The sequence below is a fragment of the Microtus ochrogaster genome, chromosome 1 (genome assembly GCF_000317375.1).
Source record: "Microtus ochrogaster isolate Prairie Vole_2 chromosome 1, MicOch1.0, whole genome shotgun sequence".
Classification (NCBI taxonomy): Eukaryota; Metazoa; Chordata; class Mammalia; order Rodentia; family Cricetidae; genus Microtus; species Microtus ochrogaster.
Genome location: NC_022009.1, coordinates 14288720 through 14307286, shown reverse-complemented (window position 1 = coordinate 14307286; position 18567 = coordinate 14288720). Strand labels below are relative to the sequence as shown.

At 47.4% G+C, this 18567-nt stretch overlaps 1 protein-coding gene across 1 annotated transcript in view; it reads right to left on the bottom strand.

The window, feature by feature from the left end:
• Positions 1–232: 232 nt before the first annotated feature.
• Positions 233–18567, bottom strand: part of Mthfd1 (methylenetetrahydrofolate dehydrogenase, cyclohydrolase and formyltetrahydrofolate synthetase 1) — a 65546-nt gene continuing 47211 nt past the window's right edge. The window contains exons 19-28 of the mRNA XM_005343224.3: positions 17994–18062; positions 16853–16964; positions 16627–16766; positions 13707–13748; positions 10097–10197; positions 9093–9270; positions 6332–6439; positions 5740–5892; positions 2119–2212; positions 233–466 (exon numbers count right to left, since the gene is read on the bottom strand). Of these exons, the coding sequence (XP_005343281.1) occupies positions 2123–2212; positions 5740–5892; positions 6332–6439; positions 9093–9270; positions 10097–10197; positions 13707–13748; positions 16627–16766; positions 16853–16964; positions 17994–18062 (993 nt within the window). The 3' untranslated portion in view covers positions 233–466; positions 2119–2122. The remainder of the gene's footprint in view (positions 467–2118; positions 2213–5739; positions 5893–6331; positions 6440–9092; positions 9271–10096; positions 10198–13706; positions 13749–16626; positions 16767–16852; positions 16965–17993; positions 18063–18567) is intronic.

Here is an 18567-nt window from a genome sequence, read left to right as displayed (position 1 = left end):
TATCTATCTATCTATCTATCTATCTATCTATCTATCTATCTATCTATCTATCCATCCATCCATCCATCCATCCATCCATCCATCTATCTATCTATGAGACAGGTTTCCAGGCTGGCCTTAAACTCAGAGATCCACCTGCCTCTGCCTCCCAAGTCCCGGGATTAAAGGCATGCACCACCACCTGGCCCATTTTACTGTTCTACCGAGGCCTACCAATGTCACAATTTTCAACACCACGGTAGCAAAATTATTCCATTTATTCTGTGGATTTTCTCTAAGTAAATAGACACGATTTATGTTAATTTATACACGATGATGTGAATTAAGGCTGTAAAAGGCTTTAGGCAAACCCCCACTATTCCTGAAGCTCTTCGGGGCGGGGCTGACTTCCTGGACTTCTGCACACTTCCTCAGTGGGCCTGCACAGACACTGGCCAGACAAAGTGGCCTCTTGTGGACAGAAGATCTGAAAGGAAAGGCACGAAGAAGGAATGAGTGATTTCTCTGAGCACTGCGGTTTCCTCTGTCCTTCCACACCTCACTCTCCGGCTGCCTCTCCAAGTGTTCACACTTAAACCTTCCCTTCTAGGGTCTGTCCATATAGGCTTGAAAAACAACCCATGGCGTGACGGTTGTGTGAACAGCAGGTAGGACCGAGCAGGGAGCCAGGACAAGCCGGTCTCCCAGCTCTTCCAGGCTTCCCCCATGTTCTGTACTAGATCTGAAACCCACGGTCATGTGCCCTTGTTGGAAACCCCTTCACCACTGTCCCAAAGCCAGTTCCCTAAACTCACATCTTTCCCTTTCTTGGGTTAGTTCCTCATTTTACTACTTTGCTAAATAGCTTTCTAGCAGAAGTGGGGGTGGCAACCCTTTGCCCATCTGAAAATACCTTGGCAGATTTGGCCAGGGGTAAACATAAGATGAAAGCTATCTTCCCCTCACATACTCGGGACATTCCTCTGCCACCTAAAAGCTCCTTATTGCTGATAAGACAGGCATTCCGTTCTCTTCTCATTCCACGGCCCTGGCTGCACCAACACCCGGCTCTTAATTCCTTGGAGAGGGATGCCGAGGATTTTTCTGCTTGACATTTTTGAGCTCTGAACTGAATGTGTCTGTCACTCAGGTGAGTACCTGGGGCCCTGTTACACAGGGCCCAAGAACCCCAGAAGTGGTTCTGCTTCCTTCTCTGTTTTCTGGATGATTACCCGAGTAATGTCTCTGTGAGTGCATGTGTGTGCTTTCCTGGAACTCTCATACAGGCTTAGCACTGACTCCACCATCAGCTATAGCCCCAGCCCAGTGCTCCAATCTGCTTGCCTTCTTTTTATTTCTTCCTTTTCTCTCTCTCCTCTCTCTCTCTCCTTCCTTCCTTTTTTGGTTTTGTTGAGACAGGGTTTCTCTGTGTAGCCCTGGCTGTCCTGAACTCACTCTGTAGACCAGGCTGGCCTTGAACTTGAATTTGGAGATCTGCCCGCCTCAACGTCCTGAGTGCTGGGATTAAAGGTGAGCCACTACCACTGGTTTCTGTGTTTTCAAGGTACACAGATGGACTTGGGGCTGCTTCTGCCTCTTCTAGATCATCAACTCTGAACCCCAAGCCTCCTGGGGCTCTTTCAGAGGGAAGTTAACATCTCCTGCAGGCTTCTGTGGTGACTAGGCTGTACCCTTCTTCCTGCAATGCCACCTACTCTCCAGCCTAAGACATTAATATCATTAACATTTAATTCATTGATTGCTGTTAATTCTCTTTTCTGAGGGCCTCTTCTCAGTAAAATCTGGAAAAAATATTTGCAAATCACTAGAATTTGAGTGTTTGTATACTCAGTTTGAGCCTTAGAATTCATGAATAATCTCAAAGTGAAAAAAAAAAAAAAACCAAAACAACCCCAAACCAAAAACCTTTTGCAGGGCAAGAAAGACAGTTCCACTGGTAAAGGCACTTGCTACCGACCTAAAAACCCAGCATCCAAATGGTGGAAGAATACTGCCCCCTCTGACTCCAACATACACCATGCGCACATCCCTCCCTGCTCCCATGAAGTCAACAAGCAAATGTATTTTATTTTTTGAAATAAAAGCAAACAAGAAAAATCTTGCCCAGCAACAGCTCACCTGTTTAAAACAATCCATTCACTTGTTCGGTTTCCGGGTCCAAATCAATATCATAAAAGCAGGGCCGGGTAGGGAGTCCAGGCATTGTACTCATCTGCGAGGTAAAACAGCGGTACAAATGAACTGAAGGGACCAGCAAGATGGCGCAGTGGGCAAAGGTGCTTGCCGCCAAGCTGATGACCCGAGCTTGATTCCTGGGACCAACACAGGGTGGAGGCGAGAATGGACGGCTGCAAGTCATCCCCTGCGCTTTCTGTGACACGTACAGTGTGCCTTGTAGCAGCCACAGAACCAGACTCACCTTGTAAGTCGTCAACAAAGGGGATGCTCTTGTTCCACGTTAAAAACCAGTACATTCTGATATGAACAAGAAACCCTCATGACCCCTGCAAGCCAGAGGCCGGGCCTTACTCTGCTCTCAGGCAGGGCAGCTGTAGCCCGAGTGGCTGGGGAAGCACGGTCCCGACCTAACCTGGACTGGCAGGTGCTGGGGGATGGAGTGGCACACGGCCGAGGCAGGGATTGTTGAAAATTTCAGACCAGCTTGGGGTACACAGTGAGTTCAACACAAACCAGGGCTCCCTAGCAAAACCATCTCTCAAGACAGCCCCCAACAAAGTCCCCAAGAGGAGGTGCTGTGTTTGAAAGTTCCTTCCAGAGAATCTCGCACAGAAGCCCGCGGGATTTCTGTGGCCGTAGTGACATGACATTACGATCCACACCCTTTGGCTAGGGCCAAGACATTTCTTCAGCCTAGGTGGCTTTACGGCCACTATTCTTACCATCTCCTCAGGCTCTCTGAAGCTAAACTTGAATCTTTGGTGCTATATTTGTGCTTGCTTCTTTTCTGAAGACTTGGATTTGCCACTTATCTGCAAATTCGTATGGCTTGTAACGGAAAATGCGGTATTTTCCCTGTCATACTGCCTGTATCATAAATATACACATGCCGTTCCAGAGCAGACCCAGAAAGGATGGCAGCTTAGACTGAAGTTCTAAAACTTTACTATAAAAATATCATAAACTAGATGAGTCATTTTCTGTAACACAAAACATCAATATTGGAAGAAAACCTAATGCTGACATCTGAGCACCAATCAATAGTCTCCAAGGATCCAACAGCTGGCTTCTATTAATGCATTCTATAAGAAGTAAGGGGTGGGGTGAGGGTGGGGACAAGCAGGGACAAGGAAAGGATGGATGACACCGGCCCAGAGATGCCTGTGTGTGCTGGCGGAACATTCCAGAGATGTAGCGATTTTCAGTACTTTTATTTTTTCTCAGAGGAAGTTCTGTCCCTGTAAACAATGCCACTGATAATCAGCAAACACAAACAAGCGATGGTATGCGTACTTACAGGAAAACATAGCGACAAAACTCTAAACAGCCACTCACCCTGAAGCACCACACGCACATGTGCGCGCGCACACACACACACGCACACACACAGGCATGGAGTCACACACCTTCTGAACTCTGCTGAAATCCCAATAGCAATCAGGTGTTTTAAGGTTGTTTGGATTTGGTAGTTGTTTTGTGCTGTGCCGGGATTGAACCCAGGCCCTTGTGCATGCTAGGCAAGTGCTTAGCCACTGAGTTATATCCAGATACCAGGAAGTAGTAGAATATAATTACTGAGAATAATTAAGGTGACTTTCTTGAAAAACTTGTCTACTTTGGTGTAGCACACCACGGCCATCTGCGCTCTATGTGCTACCATATAGTTCATGAGCCGGGCAAGGGGCTGGAGATTGAAACACACAAAAGACTCACATAAACAGAGAGAGACAGAGACACAGGGACATGGGTCATTCTTAATACAAGAATGCCCCCTTTATTGTGTCCAGGGGCAGCTTATATAGGGATCCTTAACTGATAGCCACTCCCCAGCCAACAGCACCAGAAACCACTCCTTCCTGAGGGTCTAGTGCTCTGAGCAGCTGCAAGCATTACAAGTTGTTTACCAGAAATTCAGAATCTGGGGGGTTCAGAGCCCCCAACACTCTGGGGTATGCATAATACTGCCCCCTTTTAGTGCTTGTTCTCTCTCTCTCTCTCTGGAACAGGGTTTCTCTGTAACAGCCCTGGCTGTCCTAGAACTCACTCTGCAGTTCAAGCTGGCCTCAAACTCACAGAGATCCACCTGCCTCAACCTTCCAAGTGCTATGATTAAAGACATGCACCACCACTGGCTTCTTTCTATCTCTTAATGTCCACATTTAAATCTAGAATAAAACATTTTCTTTAATAAACTTCAAATTTTCTTTTAAAAAAAAGAAAAGATTAAGCCAGCCAGATACAATGTATCTGCAACACGAGCCTTAAAGCAGGAGGATAGCAAGTCGGGCCACACAGCGAAACCTTGATTCCCCTGCTACCACCTCCCAGGTGCTGGACTATAACAGTTTAACACCACACGCAGCTTTATCCATTGCTTTTTAATGGATTTCAAGGACAGTGAACTACCAGAATTTCATGAATAAACTTTAATTGGATAGAGAGGTGGCTCTGTGGGTAAGAGCATTGATTGCTCTTCCAGAGGACCTGGGTTCGATCCCCAGCACCTACTGTGGTCCATAACCCCCAGTCCAGTTCCAGGGATCTGGCACACAAAGGATGCACAGACACACCTACAGGAAAAATAACCACACATACATAGAGGAGCTCTCAGCCCGTCAGCGAGACACTGGATAGGACGTCTCTGTTGCTGGGGCTGTGGAGAGGACTGGGTTAATCTGTATAACACCCTCAGTAAACAGAACTGTGAGGACAGTTTCTCCCCGTGGGGGTTGCTTTCTGTGAGCCCATGGATCTCTAAATCTGAGTACTCAATCCTTTTCAGGATGGTCTAATAAGACACATAACGTATGCACACCCCCCTGTACACATCACTTCTAGACAACTTTTATCACCTAATACAATTTAAAAGCTAGATAAACAGTTGTTATACAATATTATAAATCTATACCTACTCAATACAGACACATTTTTTACCTCCTAGTAATCAGAGATTTTAGTAAAGATAGTTTAATATAGTCTTAAGTAAGAAGATTAAAAGGAAAAGAAGATGCTATAAGATGAGAGAAAGGGCACATGGATTATAGACTTCTCAAAGAGTAGCTGCTAGTAAGACAAACCCTCCGGTGGGTACCGGCTCTTAAATGGAGAGTTGCTGGTTTTGTTTGAGACAGGGTCTCACTACATAGCCCTGGCCAGACTACAACCCACTATGTAGAGCAGGCTGGCTTCGAACTTGCAACAGATCTCATCTCAAGTGCTAGGAGTACAGGTATGTGCCTCCATACCCAACTACTATCGTCAATCCGCCGACAACTGAATTGGATGCTGACATCATGTATCCAGAGAGCAGACTAGATACTGGCAAATTCTGAGCCCAATTAGACCCACTCTGGGTTCAATCAAGAGCAAACTGGCCCTGGGAACCTTATTCAGTAGAGGTAGGTGCAGTGTTAGGCTTTAATGGGTACCGTACAGTCCATATCAAGACCAGGATTAACCTGGATAGGCTTGATTACAGCTTTCTGCTAGACTGTGGCAATCTGACACTGACAGCCCGAGTGACCCATTTCAGAAGAGAGGCAATGAATGGGTTCTACTTACCGTTCCCACTAATGGGTACAGAAAACCAGCACCAACGCTGGCACGGATGTCACGGATGGGCAGAACGAAGCCAGTAGGCACACCTTTTAGCTCTGGGTTGTGAGACAAAGACAAGTGTGTTTTGGCCATGCAGATGGGTAGATTCCCAAAGCCCTGCGGGGGAAAAGGAAACAGGGCTGTGACAAAAGAAACACTGGCTATGCAGCTAAGAACATCTGGGCACCATCACGAGACTGCGATGGGTAGCACCCTGCACGCGCACCTCCACCTCATCCTTCATTGTTATCACAGACCAACACAATGAGGAATCCCTGTAAGGGACGGATTTCCATCGTTATAATCAATAAAACACAGTATCTGGAGCAGAGACGAGAGCGCTACAGAGGCGCCTCAGGTTTCAGAAAAACATTCTATATTCTGTATTTCCTCCCGGTTTCCCTAGATGTTTGCCTACAGCTGTAAGTACAGAATTCAGGGCTGGGATTTTTATCCCAGGCCCAGTACTCTGGAAGAGGATGCTGCTCTCTGGAGGAGTGGTGTGTAGGAGCTCACAAGGCTGGGAAAGCTCAGGGCTCAGACTCCAAACACCCACCTGCTTTGTGTAGACCTCGGCTTTGTTCTGCGCTTCCGGGAGCAATTCGATGTCATCTGCCCCGTAGATCTTCTGTGCGATGATCCTGATTTTATCCTCAATTGGAAGCTGATGTACAGAGAGAAGGGAACTGTGACTGGACACACATCACACATGAAGATTCTTAGCAAGGGTATTCCAGGCCAGTGTCCCCAAAAGGGATGCAAGTTGCACTTTATATACAACAGGCATGCAAATGATTTGACTTTTTTTTTCCTTTTGGATTTTCGAGACAGGGTTTCTCTGTGTAAGTCTTGGCTGTCCTGGAACTCACAGAGATCCACCTGCCTCTGCCTCCCAAGTGCTGGGATTAAAGGTGTGCGCCACCACTGCCTGGCTAACTTGAGGTTTTTTTTTTTTTTTTGGTGTGTGTGTGTGTGGGGGGGAGATAGGTCACAAACATTTAACTACTTTGATCATTGCTAAAACCCAGGGTCTTATATCATCAAGTTTGCCACGAATGCCTTTACACACTGAGTGATCTTGTCAGCTTAGGACCATTTTAATAAAACATTACAGACTTGGTTAAGTGGAAAATACCTCACAGATACAAAGTCTCCACATGGACACAGATATGTAGACATGCACACACACATATACACACGTCGCTCATTGGGCTTTCTCTTCCTTAGCAACTACGGCTAAATGAATATACGGGCAGATCTTAAATAGAGCAATGTTCGGCCTATAAAAATGCACACCTTACCTTTTACTAAACAGTGACCACTTCCAAGTGTGCTTTATGAAATGGACCTGAAACGTGCGCTTTTGGTAGCGGCTGCAGCAAGCTGCAGATGACACTCACATGCATCGTATAATTGGAGCTTGTTAAATGCCAAGGCACATTTAGAACTTCAGAAGCAAAAACACTTTGGTTGAGGGGGGATTTAAGACACGCAGATGCTGAATAACACAGAAAGGGGCAGCAGCCTCCTGTCTGCCGGCACAGAGAAGAGCTTCGGAGAGAAGGGTTCTGAAGCCCTTGTTCTTTCGCTCTTTCAGGTCACCCGCTGGCCCTTCAGGTCTAGGGCTCCTGACTCGGGCACTGTGAACAGCGGACTGGAGAGGGGCCCCACAAGTGCTTCTCGTTTGTGTGCATTTATGTTTAGGGCTTTTTCTAAAAGGGTGATTGTTCAAACAGATTTTTAGACCCGTTGACAAACCCAAAGCCCAACAGGAGAATGCTAATTAATTCTTCATGGATTATATCTGCACATGCAAAGAGAAGAGGCAGAAATATTCTAAGTTAAAACTCAAGAGTGATAGTTTCCTTTTTCTGTGTGTGTGTGTGTGTGTGTGTGTGTGCATGCACGGATGCTCAGGAGGCCAGAGATACCCTTGGATATCTGTCCTCTATCCCTCTTCACCTTGTGTATTGAGTCAGGGTCTCTCACTGACCCCACAGCTCACTGATTTGGCTACACTGGCTGAAAACCAACCCTAGAGATCCACGTCTCCAGTACTGGGGTTGCAGCATGCACTACCACACCTGGCTCGCACGTGGTGCTGGGGACCTGAACTCGGGCCCTCACGCTTATGTGGCAGACACTTTACTGACTGAGCCATCTAATCCAGGCTCCACTCTTTATGGTGGCTATTTCCCAAAGTCTCTGACTGTCTTTGAAAAACCAAGTGAGGATGGAGTGATGGCTCAGCGGTTAAGACCAGTGGCTGCTCTTTCAGAGGTCCTGAGTTCAATTCCCAGCAACCACATGGTGACTCACAACCATCTGTAATGAGAGTCCCTCTTCTTGCGTGCATGCAGAACACTGTATACATAATAAATAAATCTTAAAAAAGAAGAAAAAAAAGGGAAAGAAAAGCCAAGCAAAAATTAGCCTAGAGAATACAAGCAGAAGCCAGGTGGTGGTGGCAGTGCAAGTCTTTAATCCCAGCACTCTGGGAGGCAGAGGCAGGTGGATTTCCCTTGAGTTCAAGGCCAGTCTGGTCTACAAAGGGAGTTCCAGGACAGCTAGAACTGTTATGCGAGAAACCTTGTCTCAGAAACAAAAGAAAACCAAAACAAGCAGAATGAACTACAATGTACACCCCATGTTTGAAACAAAGTCTCTAATTACTGCCGAGAGACTATTTAGCATCCAGTCACAACCTGAAATACAATCCTAGGAACAGCGATCTTCCAAGTGTCTGGAGCGTGTCATGGAATAAACTGCTTCTGCCAGGCCAGGTGCAATCCACCTGGCTCGGTGATTGAACTGTGAAGAAGCCCGTGGAAGTGAGAAACCTGTGGAAATGCTTTGGTTTTGGCTCAGAAGGCTTGTCTGAACTTGGGGTAACACCGTCTCAGGAAGTGGGCTTGGCTGCACTCTTCTTTGCTCTAGTATTGAGAAGTGGTCAGAAAACTTTCCAGAGCTAGATACAGCCACCTTTGTTACTGCACGGCTGAGGCCGTGGTGAGAGCCTGCAATGCAGTGAGCTACCAACTTGGCTCCACTCACAAAGGGCACATACATTGTAAGCTTCAGAAGCCAGGGTGTGAGCTAAGCTCTCCAGGTATTTCTGTTTGCAAACGGGCAGTCATCTGTGCTTGTAAGACAGATGTCTCAAGTGGAGAGTCCAGTTTGTGGTTGGGGTGACTCACACACAAGGGGATCAGACCACGAGGTAGTCGCTGCTGACTACACACAAGTTCCACACTGAGGCATTTTTACACGCGGGCCATTCTGGTTTTTGTTCTGTTTACATAGACCAAGTAACCCACCTTGAGGTCATAGAGGAGCCGGAAGTTGCTGGGGGCCTGTGATGCTCGCTGGACTGCCTGAGCCAGGGCTAAGGCCCCCCGGCCTCCTTCTGCCCAGTGGGTGCATCTGACAGCATCGAAAGCCCCATGTTCTCTGGAGAGGCGGCAGATGAGGTCCAGTTCAGCATCTGTATCTGTCCTGTTCAGGAGAGTTTTGCGTTAAAGAACGGGAGGTGACGGAGAAGGGAGTGCAGATTGTGCGTATGCCATTAACCCCACACAGATTGCTGCCCGGAACATGGACACTACTCAATCCAGACTGGTGTGTGTCAAGCTCAGCTCTAAGGCCAGTGGGCTGGGTGACTTTTGCCCAGCTACTTCATCTGCACTTATTTGGCTCCCCCGAAGAAACAATGGAAAGAACCACAGCGGGGCTGCCCCAGGGTATCATGAAGGTTAGACAGCAATACATGTAAAGTATCTGGAACATTCCCAGGACACCACTGGGACTCAGTAAATACCAGCTTTACAAATTGCTTCTTCCCGTTGCGCTGTGGTGAGGGCATTATTTTGAAACCCTAAACGGCGCTACAGTGCCAAACAACCCACACAGCTCTTGCATGAACACTTCTAGCTCAATACATTCAACTCTCTCAACATAACATCCCACCTGACCCGGTGCAAGAAAGCCATGCTGCAGGCGATGCTCTTCTGTTGGCACAAAAGGCCTTGGAGCGACCGAAAAGAACATTCCTTGTCAAGTGTGTGTGTTCTCCCCGTTGCTCAGCAGAGAAGAGGGCCCTCAGGAGCAGTTCTGATTTCCGGACCTCACTGGTGAGGTAGCGGCTTATATGGTGCCTGAGGCCCATATGGTGCCTGTCACACTCCAGGCTGAACCACAAAGCTATACCCAACAGCCGCAAGTGAAGGACAAAATGAAGCTAAAAGGAGCATTGCACAGCTTGCTCCAGGAGCTGTTTCCTGGCGTTTTCTATACTCCTCTTTTCTCGAGATTCTGCACTTACTTGAATGCGTTCATGGCCACGACCACAGGCACTCCAAACATCCTGGCATTTTCTATTTGTTTCCTCAAGTTGCTGAAGCCCTTTTCAACCAGGTCCAGGTCCTGCAAAACAATAGCAAAAGCTGTTGCTTCTTTTGCAGACAGAAGCTATCCCTGGGGTATGGTGGGGCACACCTGCAATCCCAGCACTCAGGAGGCGGAGGCTGGAGGATAGAAGCTGAGATCAGCCTGGGAACCTGGCCAATCCTTGTCTCAAATGAAAAAATACAATAAAAATATAAAAAGGGAAGTGTGTCTTTGAGTCAGAAGATGATCACAGTGAGGGCAAGGAGGAAGGCCAGCAGGGGGCCGTGATGCACACCCCACAGCGCTGCTGTGGAGGCAGGAGAATCGACTCCTGCCTATATATAGCACTGAGGGAAGCTAAGCTATTTCCCTCCATCTCGACAATATGACGAGCAGGGGTATTGGACGCCATTATGCAACATATTAATGTCCTCTTGGTTGTTTGGAGGGGACGAGCTTGAAGCCTCTACTTAAATTACACTTATAACTTGTGTGTTGACACAACAGAATAACTACTACAGTGCAACAGAAAACATTTGCTCACCCAACAGAGGCCAGCACAGGGCCCAACCCTAAAGGAGTTTAATGCCCAACCACCATAAATACTGCCCTGCAAGAAGTCAGTGAAGTTTCAGAGAATTTAATGAACTCAACTATGAACCTTTCCAAGGCTAATAAAATAAGGCAAATACTATTTGGAAAACCGAAGTACTGCACTGGACAGATGGCTCAGCAGTTTAGAGTACTACTTTCAGCCAGGGGTGGTGGCACACGCCTTTAATCCCAGAACGCAGGAGGTGGGCAGGAGGACCTCTGAGCTCAAGGCCAGTGGCTCTATAGAGAATTCCAGGATTACAGAACTACACGGAGTAACCTTGTCTCAAAAAATAAAAAAATAAATAAAAAGAGTACTACTTCCTGTGTGGATGCCAGGAAATGTGAGCCTATTTCCACGTTGACCAAAGGTCACAGAGTCGGAGCTAACATCTAGTTCCTTTAAGTTACTGTACTTCTACCCAAAGGACCAGTCTAGTGTTGAGCAGAGAGTTCTGCTCTCGCAAGGTTATTGTCAACAGGTGTGGCTAATAGCCAGCCCGTGCTCCAGGAATAGAGAAGTAGATTGTTCCTACCTCAAAGGACAGTCTAAGGATCCAACTAAGTTCCAGTTCCCTTTATGGAAATAACTTGGGATTCCACCCAGGTTTGCCTACAGAATGTTTTGGTCTAGCGTGTGAGTGTGACTTGTTTTGTTCTAGCAACAGAATGTTTTATGAATGTAGCCCGCGACCTTCAATTGGTATCATGTTAATGTAGTTCTTTGTCTTACTCCTACCTTTTTGGGGTCAGGGGTATTTTAAGCAGTTGGAAATTAAATGCGGGCGAATTCTGAGTACTCACTGGAATTCCCTCCCGATACTATCCTAAATGTTTCTCCGTTTTATTATTTTCATTCGTGTCTTTATATTCTTTACTATATTTCTAAGTCCCCATGCCTCTACCTTGGCGAGAGGTATTTTTGTCAAGGCTGGTCCCCAACATTCCTGTTCATCCAAGTTTGGATCCAGCATGCAAGTCAGGTGGCACATAACAGCCTGTCACTCCAACATTAAGGAACACCCTTTTCTGGTCTCCTCAGGCATGTCTCCCCACCCCCACATGCACATAAAAGAAAACTTAGAAAAACCAGGGCTGGAGAGATGACTCAGCACTTAGGAGCACTAGCCGGTCCTGCAGAGGGTCCTAACAACCACCTGTAACCTGAGTAGGATCCTTAAATCCTATACCTGAAATACAAGGGCTGGCTATTAGCCACACCTGTTGATAATAACCTTGAGAGAGCAGAACTCTTTGACCTACATCTAGTTGGGGACAATAACCTTGCAGAACAGAAGTAAGTTCCAGTTCTCTGACCTTTGGTCGGGGTGGGGTGGCAACAACTTTGAGCAAGCTGAAACTCTCTGACCTTCAGACAAGGTGGAAATAAGCTCACATTTTTTGGTCTCCACAAACAAATAATTCAATCGATCAATCAACTAATCAATAGTAGTTATCTTATAGAAACACTCTGGATCACTAGGAAAATCTACCACTATTACTTCTTGGGCATTTTTTTCCTTAAATTTATTTGTTTATTTAACACCCCAACCTCAGTTCCCCCCCCCATTCCCTCCTCCCTATTTCTTGGTTTTCAGATGTCTAAAGCAGCAGAAAAAGTAGGAAGGTTAAAGACAGAAAACAATGAAGATCTTACACTGTATAAAACCTCCACCCCTCTAACTGTAGTCTGAGATCATGATAATCTGATGGTCTCAAGAGCACTCTGTGTTACCTTTCTTTAGCCACATAAAAAGCAATTAATACACAAGACCAACAGAGATCAGTTTTAAAGAAGTGGAAATTCTTAAACGGAGCCACCAGCTGGGCCAGTTTGGGGCAGTCACTGCAATTAGATACAGGAAAGGCTGCGGGGTGGCAGGAGGGCCAGAGCTGTGAATTCCCCTCCTACGCCTGAATCACACAGGCTACCATAAAAGGCAAGTCACAGCTCAGGAGACAGGCAGGCTCAAGGCACCAAGCTTCTTTTTCCTAGTCAAATTGGCAAACTTCATCTGGGGGCTGTGCACTGACCCTGTACTGCCCGGTAAGGTAAAAGCTTCCAAAGGGACAGAGAAACTGGATGACAGTGACAGAGGCTGACCCTGCATCTTCTCCACGTGACCACTCAGTGGCCCTAGGGATGGTTCTTCTATGGTAAATAGTATCAGTATGAAAAAAGAACACTCTCTGAGCTCCTGCCCCCAAACCAAGTCAGCTTATGGAAGATGTGCCTGGAAAATCAACCAGGGCACTTAGAGGCGTATCTGGAGTCTTGAACTCAGGTCTGGGTTTGTAGAGAAAATGTGCTTTCTAAAGGTCTCTCCTTGCTTGATTTAAATGGCATTTAGGACTAATTCAGAGCAGGACAGACAATGAAGGAGAGAGGTGTGCATTAGTCTAGGGCATGGCTTCATAACTCTGGCACTATTGTCATTTTGATTACTGGGGGGGAGGTGAAGGGGTGCCCTACACACCCTAGGCTGTTAACAATCCCTGGCTCCTACACACCAGGAGCCAGTTATACTTCCATAATGTACCCTCTCTGGCTGGGTATGGTGCACCTGCCTCTAATCCATTGGCTGAACTACAGGGCTGGAGTTCAAGGCCAGCCTAGTTCATCTAACAAGACCCTATCTCTAACAAACAGCAACCAAACAGCTTCCAGATACAGCCAAATATTCCCTGGGAGTAAAACTGTGAGAACCAGCCACTAGTCTAGGAAAATGGCTTCCTGCCATCCTCGTTGGGCCAATTCTACTTACAGCCACTTCTTATTTAATATGATTTCCAGTGCACCTCAGGCTTTTTTGTTACCCCCCCCCCCCCCACACACACACACTGCAAGGTACAACCTAGGGTCGGTGCCCTTTGTTTTCCACGGCCAGATTAGGACATGCTGATTTGGGATGTGGTTTCCTAGGACAAGCGAACAGAATAACTGTAGTTACCTCTTCTGTGTAAGCCTTGGGAAGGGGCAGTCCAGCAGTGACCTGGAAGAAAGGAAACAAAGTGAGGTGTGCTCCCATTGTGACAGGCAAGCGGCTGCACGCTTCAGAGACTAAGCTGCCGACCACGTGAAGCTGTTTCCCACCCAAAAGACTCAGGAGCAGGGGGCTGGAGAGATGGCTCAGAGGTTAAGAGCATTGCCTGCTCTTCCAAAGGTCCTGAGTTCAATTCCCAGCAACCACATGGTGGCTCACAACCATCTGTAATGAGGTCTGGTGCCCTCTTCTGGCCTGCAGGCATACAGAGAGAATACTGTATACATAATAAATAAATATTATAAAAAAAAAACTACAGAGAAACCAAAACAGAAATTAAAAAAAAAGACTCAGGAGCATGAGGGCGTAAAGCGCAGGACAATGACAGCTGCGAACCCAGTGTGTGTGTGTGTGTGTGTGTGTGTGTGTGTGTGTCTATGTGCTCTTTGTGAATTGAGATGAGGAGGGACAGTTGGAGGAAGGCCACAGCAGACAGGAGTATCCCTGTGGCAGCACAGTGACCCCACTGAAGAATGAAGCACACACCACGGGAATGGAAGGGAAGGTGGATGGGTGGGGACACGTCAAAGGCCAGGCTTGTTTGTGACACACCGCCATTCATGGGTGGCCAGAGGGGTGGGTGGGGGCCAACCTAGAATGACTGAACAAGCAGTAAGAGGAAAACAGCAGCCAGAGTGGACCTGCGGTCCCTAGTGCTTGGTAAATGAAGGCGGGGCAATCACTTCAAGGTCCTCATCAACTCATCAACACAGCCACAGCGTTGGAGGTCAGCCTAGGCTGAGAGTGAAAGGAGGAGAGGGTGACAATGGAGGACCTGTATAGCAGCCCTAGAGGTACGTGAGCACTAAAGCAATTAGCTCACTGCATCACTAGGTGGAGGGGCCTGGCTTGGGTCCTGATCTGGGAGCTGGGTGAGCCCCGCTGCATGCTACATGCAAAGGGCTTAGGGTTGATGCACTCGTCACTGCAGGCAACACACAGTGCTTAAAAGGCCTCTGGCTGGGTCTTCCACTCCTCAGAGAGACTTGAGGTTTGCGTATTCAGTCTATGGAGCTATGATCCTAGAAGGGCCTCGTGGAAGATGATCAGAAAGCAGTGACCTTCTGCAAAGCTCCCCACGGGTCCGGCTCCTGGACAGAGCTGTGCAGGCAAAGCCCAGCACGATTACAGGGGAGGCTCCCTGTAATCAAACTTTCAAACTTGCAAAATAATGCTGTCACCTATGAAGTTCACACTTCATAGGAACTGTACAACAGAATTACAAAAGGGAAAAAAATAACACCCCCCAAAAAAATCCTCAATGTTTTTTAGTAAGTTTAAGGCTTCATGGGACTTCTTTCACAAATATCCCTGGCCCTGGGCAAGTTGGTCAGGCTATGGTATGAGGTCACTGAGGGGTACGTGAGATGGGAATGCTGGCTAGAAGCAGAGACTATCTACCATTTCTGGCAGAAAGGAGCATCTGAGGCTGGAAAAGTCTTTCATCCCTTAGGGGCAACTAGACTATGGTCTGAGAAAGGCTGTATGAGTTGGGAGAGAGCCTTCCAGTGCAGTCTGGGGACCTAACTTTGTGTGTGTGTGGGGGAAACCCAAGGCCAAAACAATTTCCCCGATGAAGCCTTCACTCTCTCACCAAGTGGACAATGATCTCTTCACAGGCTACCTGCCACGTGACATCACAAGGTCACGTGCAGAGGAGAATCAACCCACTGTTTCCAGTGAACCAGACACAGAAGAGAGGGGGAAAAGGACAGCATTTCTATTATTTTAGAAAATATAATCACTTTTCATAAAAAAGCTATTTATGTTAATGTGCAACTCAGTTCTAATATAAAATATACTGAGCATTAATAGCTGTAACTCATATAAATAAAAGCTATTTTAGGCCTTTAGTAATTTTTAGAAGTACAAAGAAGGTCTAAGGGCCTGGTAGTGAAACGTTGTCAGGTATATGTGCAAAGCTCTGGGTTCAATCCCCAGCGTACCCCTCCCCCCACCACATCCTGAAACACTTGAGAATTGCTGTTAGGACAAATGGGTGTCACTGCACCAGCAACAGATTCAAGGTCTCACTCCCTAGGTCACAATACCAACGCCTAAACAAGAACAGAAATCTAATTCTACACTGACTGCCGAACGGTACAACCAACTTCACTTGTCAGTCTGAAGAAAAGACGTGAAGTCAGGTGGGCTGCGACATTTACTCCAGCACTGGGTGGAGGTCTCTGTAAGTTTGAACCCAGCCTGGTCTACAGAGGAAGTTCTAGGACAGCCAGATGACAGTGTGGGACCCTGTCTCAAAAAGCAAGCAAATAAACAAAGAAGAGATGTAAAAATATCAGAACAAGAAGGTATAGTCTCTAAGCAATAGGAGTTCAGGAAAACACAGCACATCCGGGTTGGAGCTGGTCCTGAGTGAGCCCATCTTTGCCATTCCCGAGTGACCTGCCCTTCTTTCACCAGCCCAGGGCAGCCCCACCAGCTCACTGCAGGCTATCAGTGCCCTGTCAGCAAGAACTGCCGCCCACAGCCGACTTCTGCTTCAGCCCAGTGTCAGCTGGCTAACTGCCAGTGTCAATATCAAGAGGAAAATCCGATTCAGGTTTATAAAGAACAGGTTGACACAGAATTTCCTGCCAGTAAGGTCAAGCACAAGCCCTTGGAGGGCTTTACACAGGCAGGTGACAAAACCAGCTTGGACCCCTTAAAACACCGGAGGGACATCTGTCCCTGAGGGTGAGGTATCTGGCCATCCCTGGCTCTGGCTCCCTATCCCATGGAGTACCAACCCCGGAAAGGGTCATGGAATCTCCTCCAAGCCTCTAGAACATTTCTGACAACCATGTTCTCAGTCCTTGGTCCTCACCGTGGGGCCGCCCCCGTGCATCTTAAGAGCCCTGACAGTGGCAACAAGAACCACCACATGTGGCTGGAGACCAGAATAGCGGCACTTGATGTTGAAGAACTTTTCCATTCCTATGTCTGCTCCGAATCCTGCTTCAGTCACTGCAAGGAAGATGAGCAACTGTAAACCACCACGGCCACTCAGTGACACGAGCCCATCCATCCACCGAGGAGGCGCGAGGACTCACCGACAAAGCCTTCAGGGCCAACAAGCTTGAGCGCGATCCGGTCTGCAATGATGGAGGAGTTCCCATGTGCGATGTTGGCAAAGGGCCCAGCATGGACGAACACTGGTGTGCCCTGTGGGAACCATGACATCGTGAGCAAATGCCAACTTGGCTTCACAGTGGTGTCACGTTAGCCAAAGGGCTAGAATTTAACTAGAATTTGAAAGAAGACTTCCAGGAGGAAAAACACCATGCCTACCCCTTTGTTGTGGAATAGAATGTTTGTTTAACCACCATGTAAAGATGTGTTGCATTTGATTGTGCTGCATTTGTTTAATGTTGCAACGTCATTGCTTTTGTTTATGCTGCATTTGTTTCACTATGTAAGGATGTGTTGCTGTTTTACATTGCCTGCCTAAGGTACCTGATTGGTCTAAAAAAAAAAAAAAACCTGAACTGCCAATGGCTAGGCAAAGGAGGGATGGGTGGAGCTGGTGGACAGAGAAAAGGGGAGCCGGCCAACCAGCCAGGGTCAGCCAGCCAGACACAGAGGAAGCAGGGAAGCAGGATGGGCAGTACATGGGATGAGGTAACCGAGCCTCAGGGCATCACACAGATCAATAGAAATGGGTTAGTTCAAAAAGAGCTAGCTAGAAACAAGCCTACACTAAGGCTGGGCATTCAAAGCTAATAAGTCTACGAGTTATGATTTGGGGGCTGGTGGTCCAAGAGAGCCTGCTGCACCCCTTTCCTGTGGCAGTGTTGGGAGTCCAACCCAGGGCCTCTCACTTACTAGGCAAACCCTCTGCCACTGACCTATACCTCCAGCTCCAAAGCCATTTATTTTATATCATTTTAGAACGCTCCCCTCCCAGCTGTGAGAAGTAAGGAAAGAGATGAGCAGCAGAAAAGGCTTCTATGGGATGACACTGGGTAAAGGTGATTGCCTTGCGAGCTTGGAGACCTGAGTTCAAATCCGAAAGCTCAAGAACGAGTGCCAGGAGAGAACTCACTCCACAAAGCTGTCCCCATAGCAAACAGATTTCTAAAAATCTTTCAAAAAAGATAAACGGTGTCTGATTCTGTAAGGAAAGTGTGCTTAATAATCTCCTGGTTCTGACTAGAGGGAGTGAATTCTGGAGCCCGGAGTTACCCAACGCACCTCCAAGGTCTGCATGAGGTTGGGCTTGATTGCGTCCTTCATCAGCACCGTCAGCGCTCCACTCACGCCCTGCAAGACAAGCCCACGAAGCATCAACTCCTGCTAGCAGAAATCCAATCTCCTGAAACCAGAACTCGGCACCGCGGGGCTTCTCATTCATTTTAACCATCTTGGGATAATTACAGCTCACACCTAATCTCCGCCATTCATCGTTATTGCTTATTTCCCCTTGCTGTACTAGGAAGCCACCAGTTATCCTGGCGGGGGGAGGAAGCAGGATGAAAATGGCACTCATGCACCATTTCTGAAAACGCACGTGGCGCTAGAAACAAGCGCCTCAATCAAGCTCTGCGGCTGGCTGATGTGGGGAATCCATTTAGACCCGTTTAGAGGAGCTATGTTAGTTCCGACAGCAACGCGCTATTTATAACTTTGGTATCCGAGCAGAAACGGTCTGAGTCGAATTTACTGTATATTTCCCAAAGCTGAAGCAAACTACTAGCCAGAAGCCTAATTCCAACTCCTAAATCCAGCTCCCTCTTTTAAGGGAGCCAGTCATTGCTGAATAAACCAA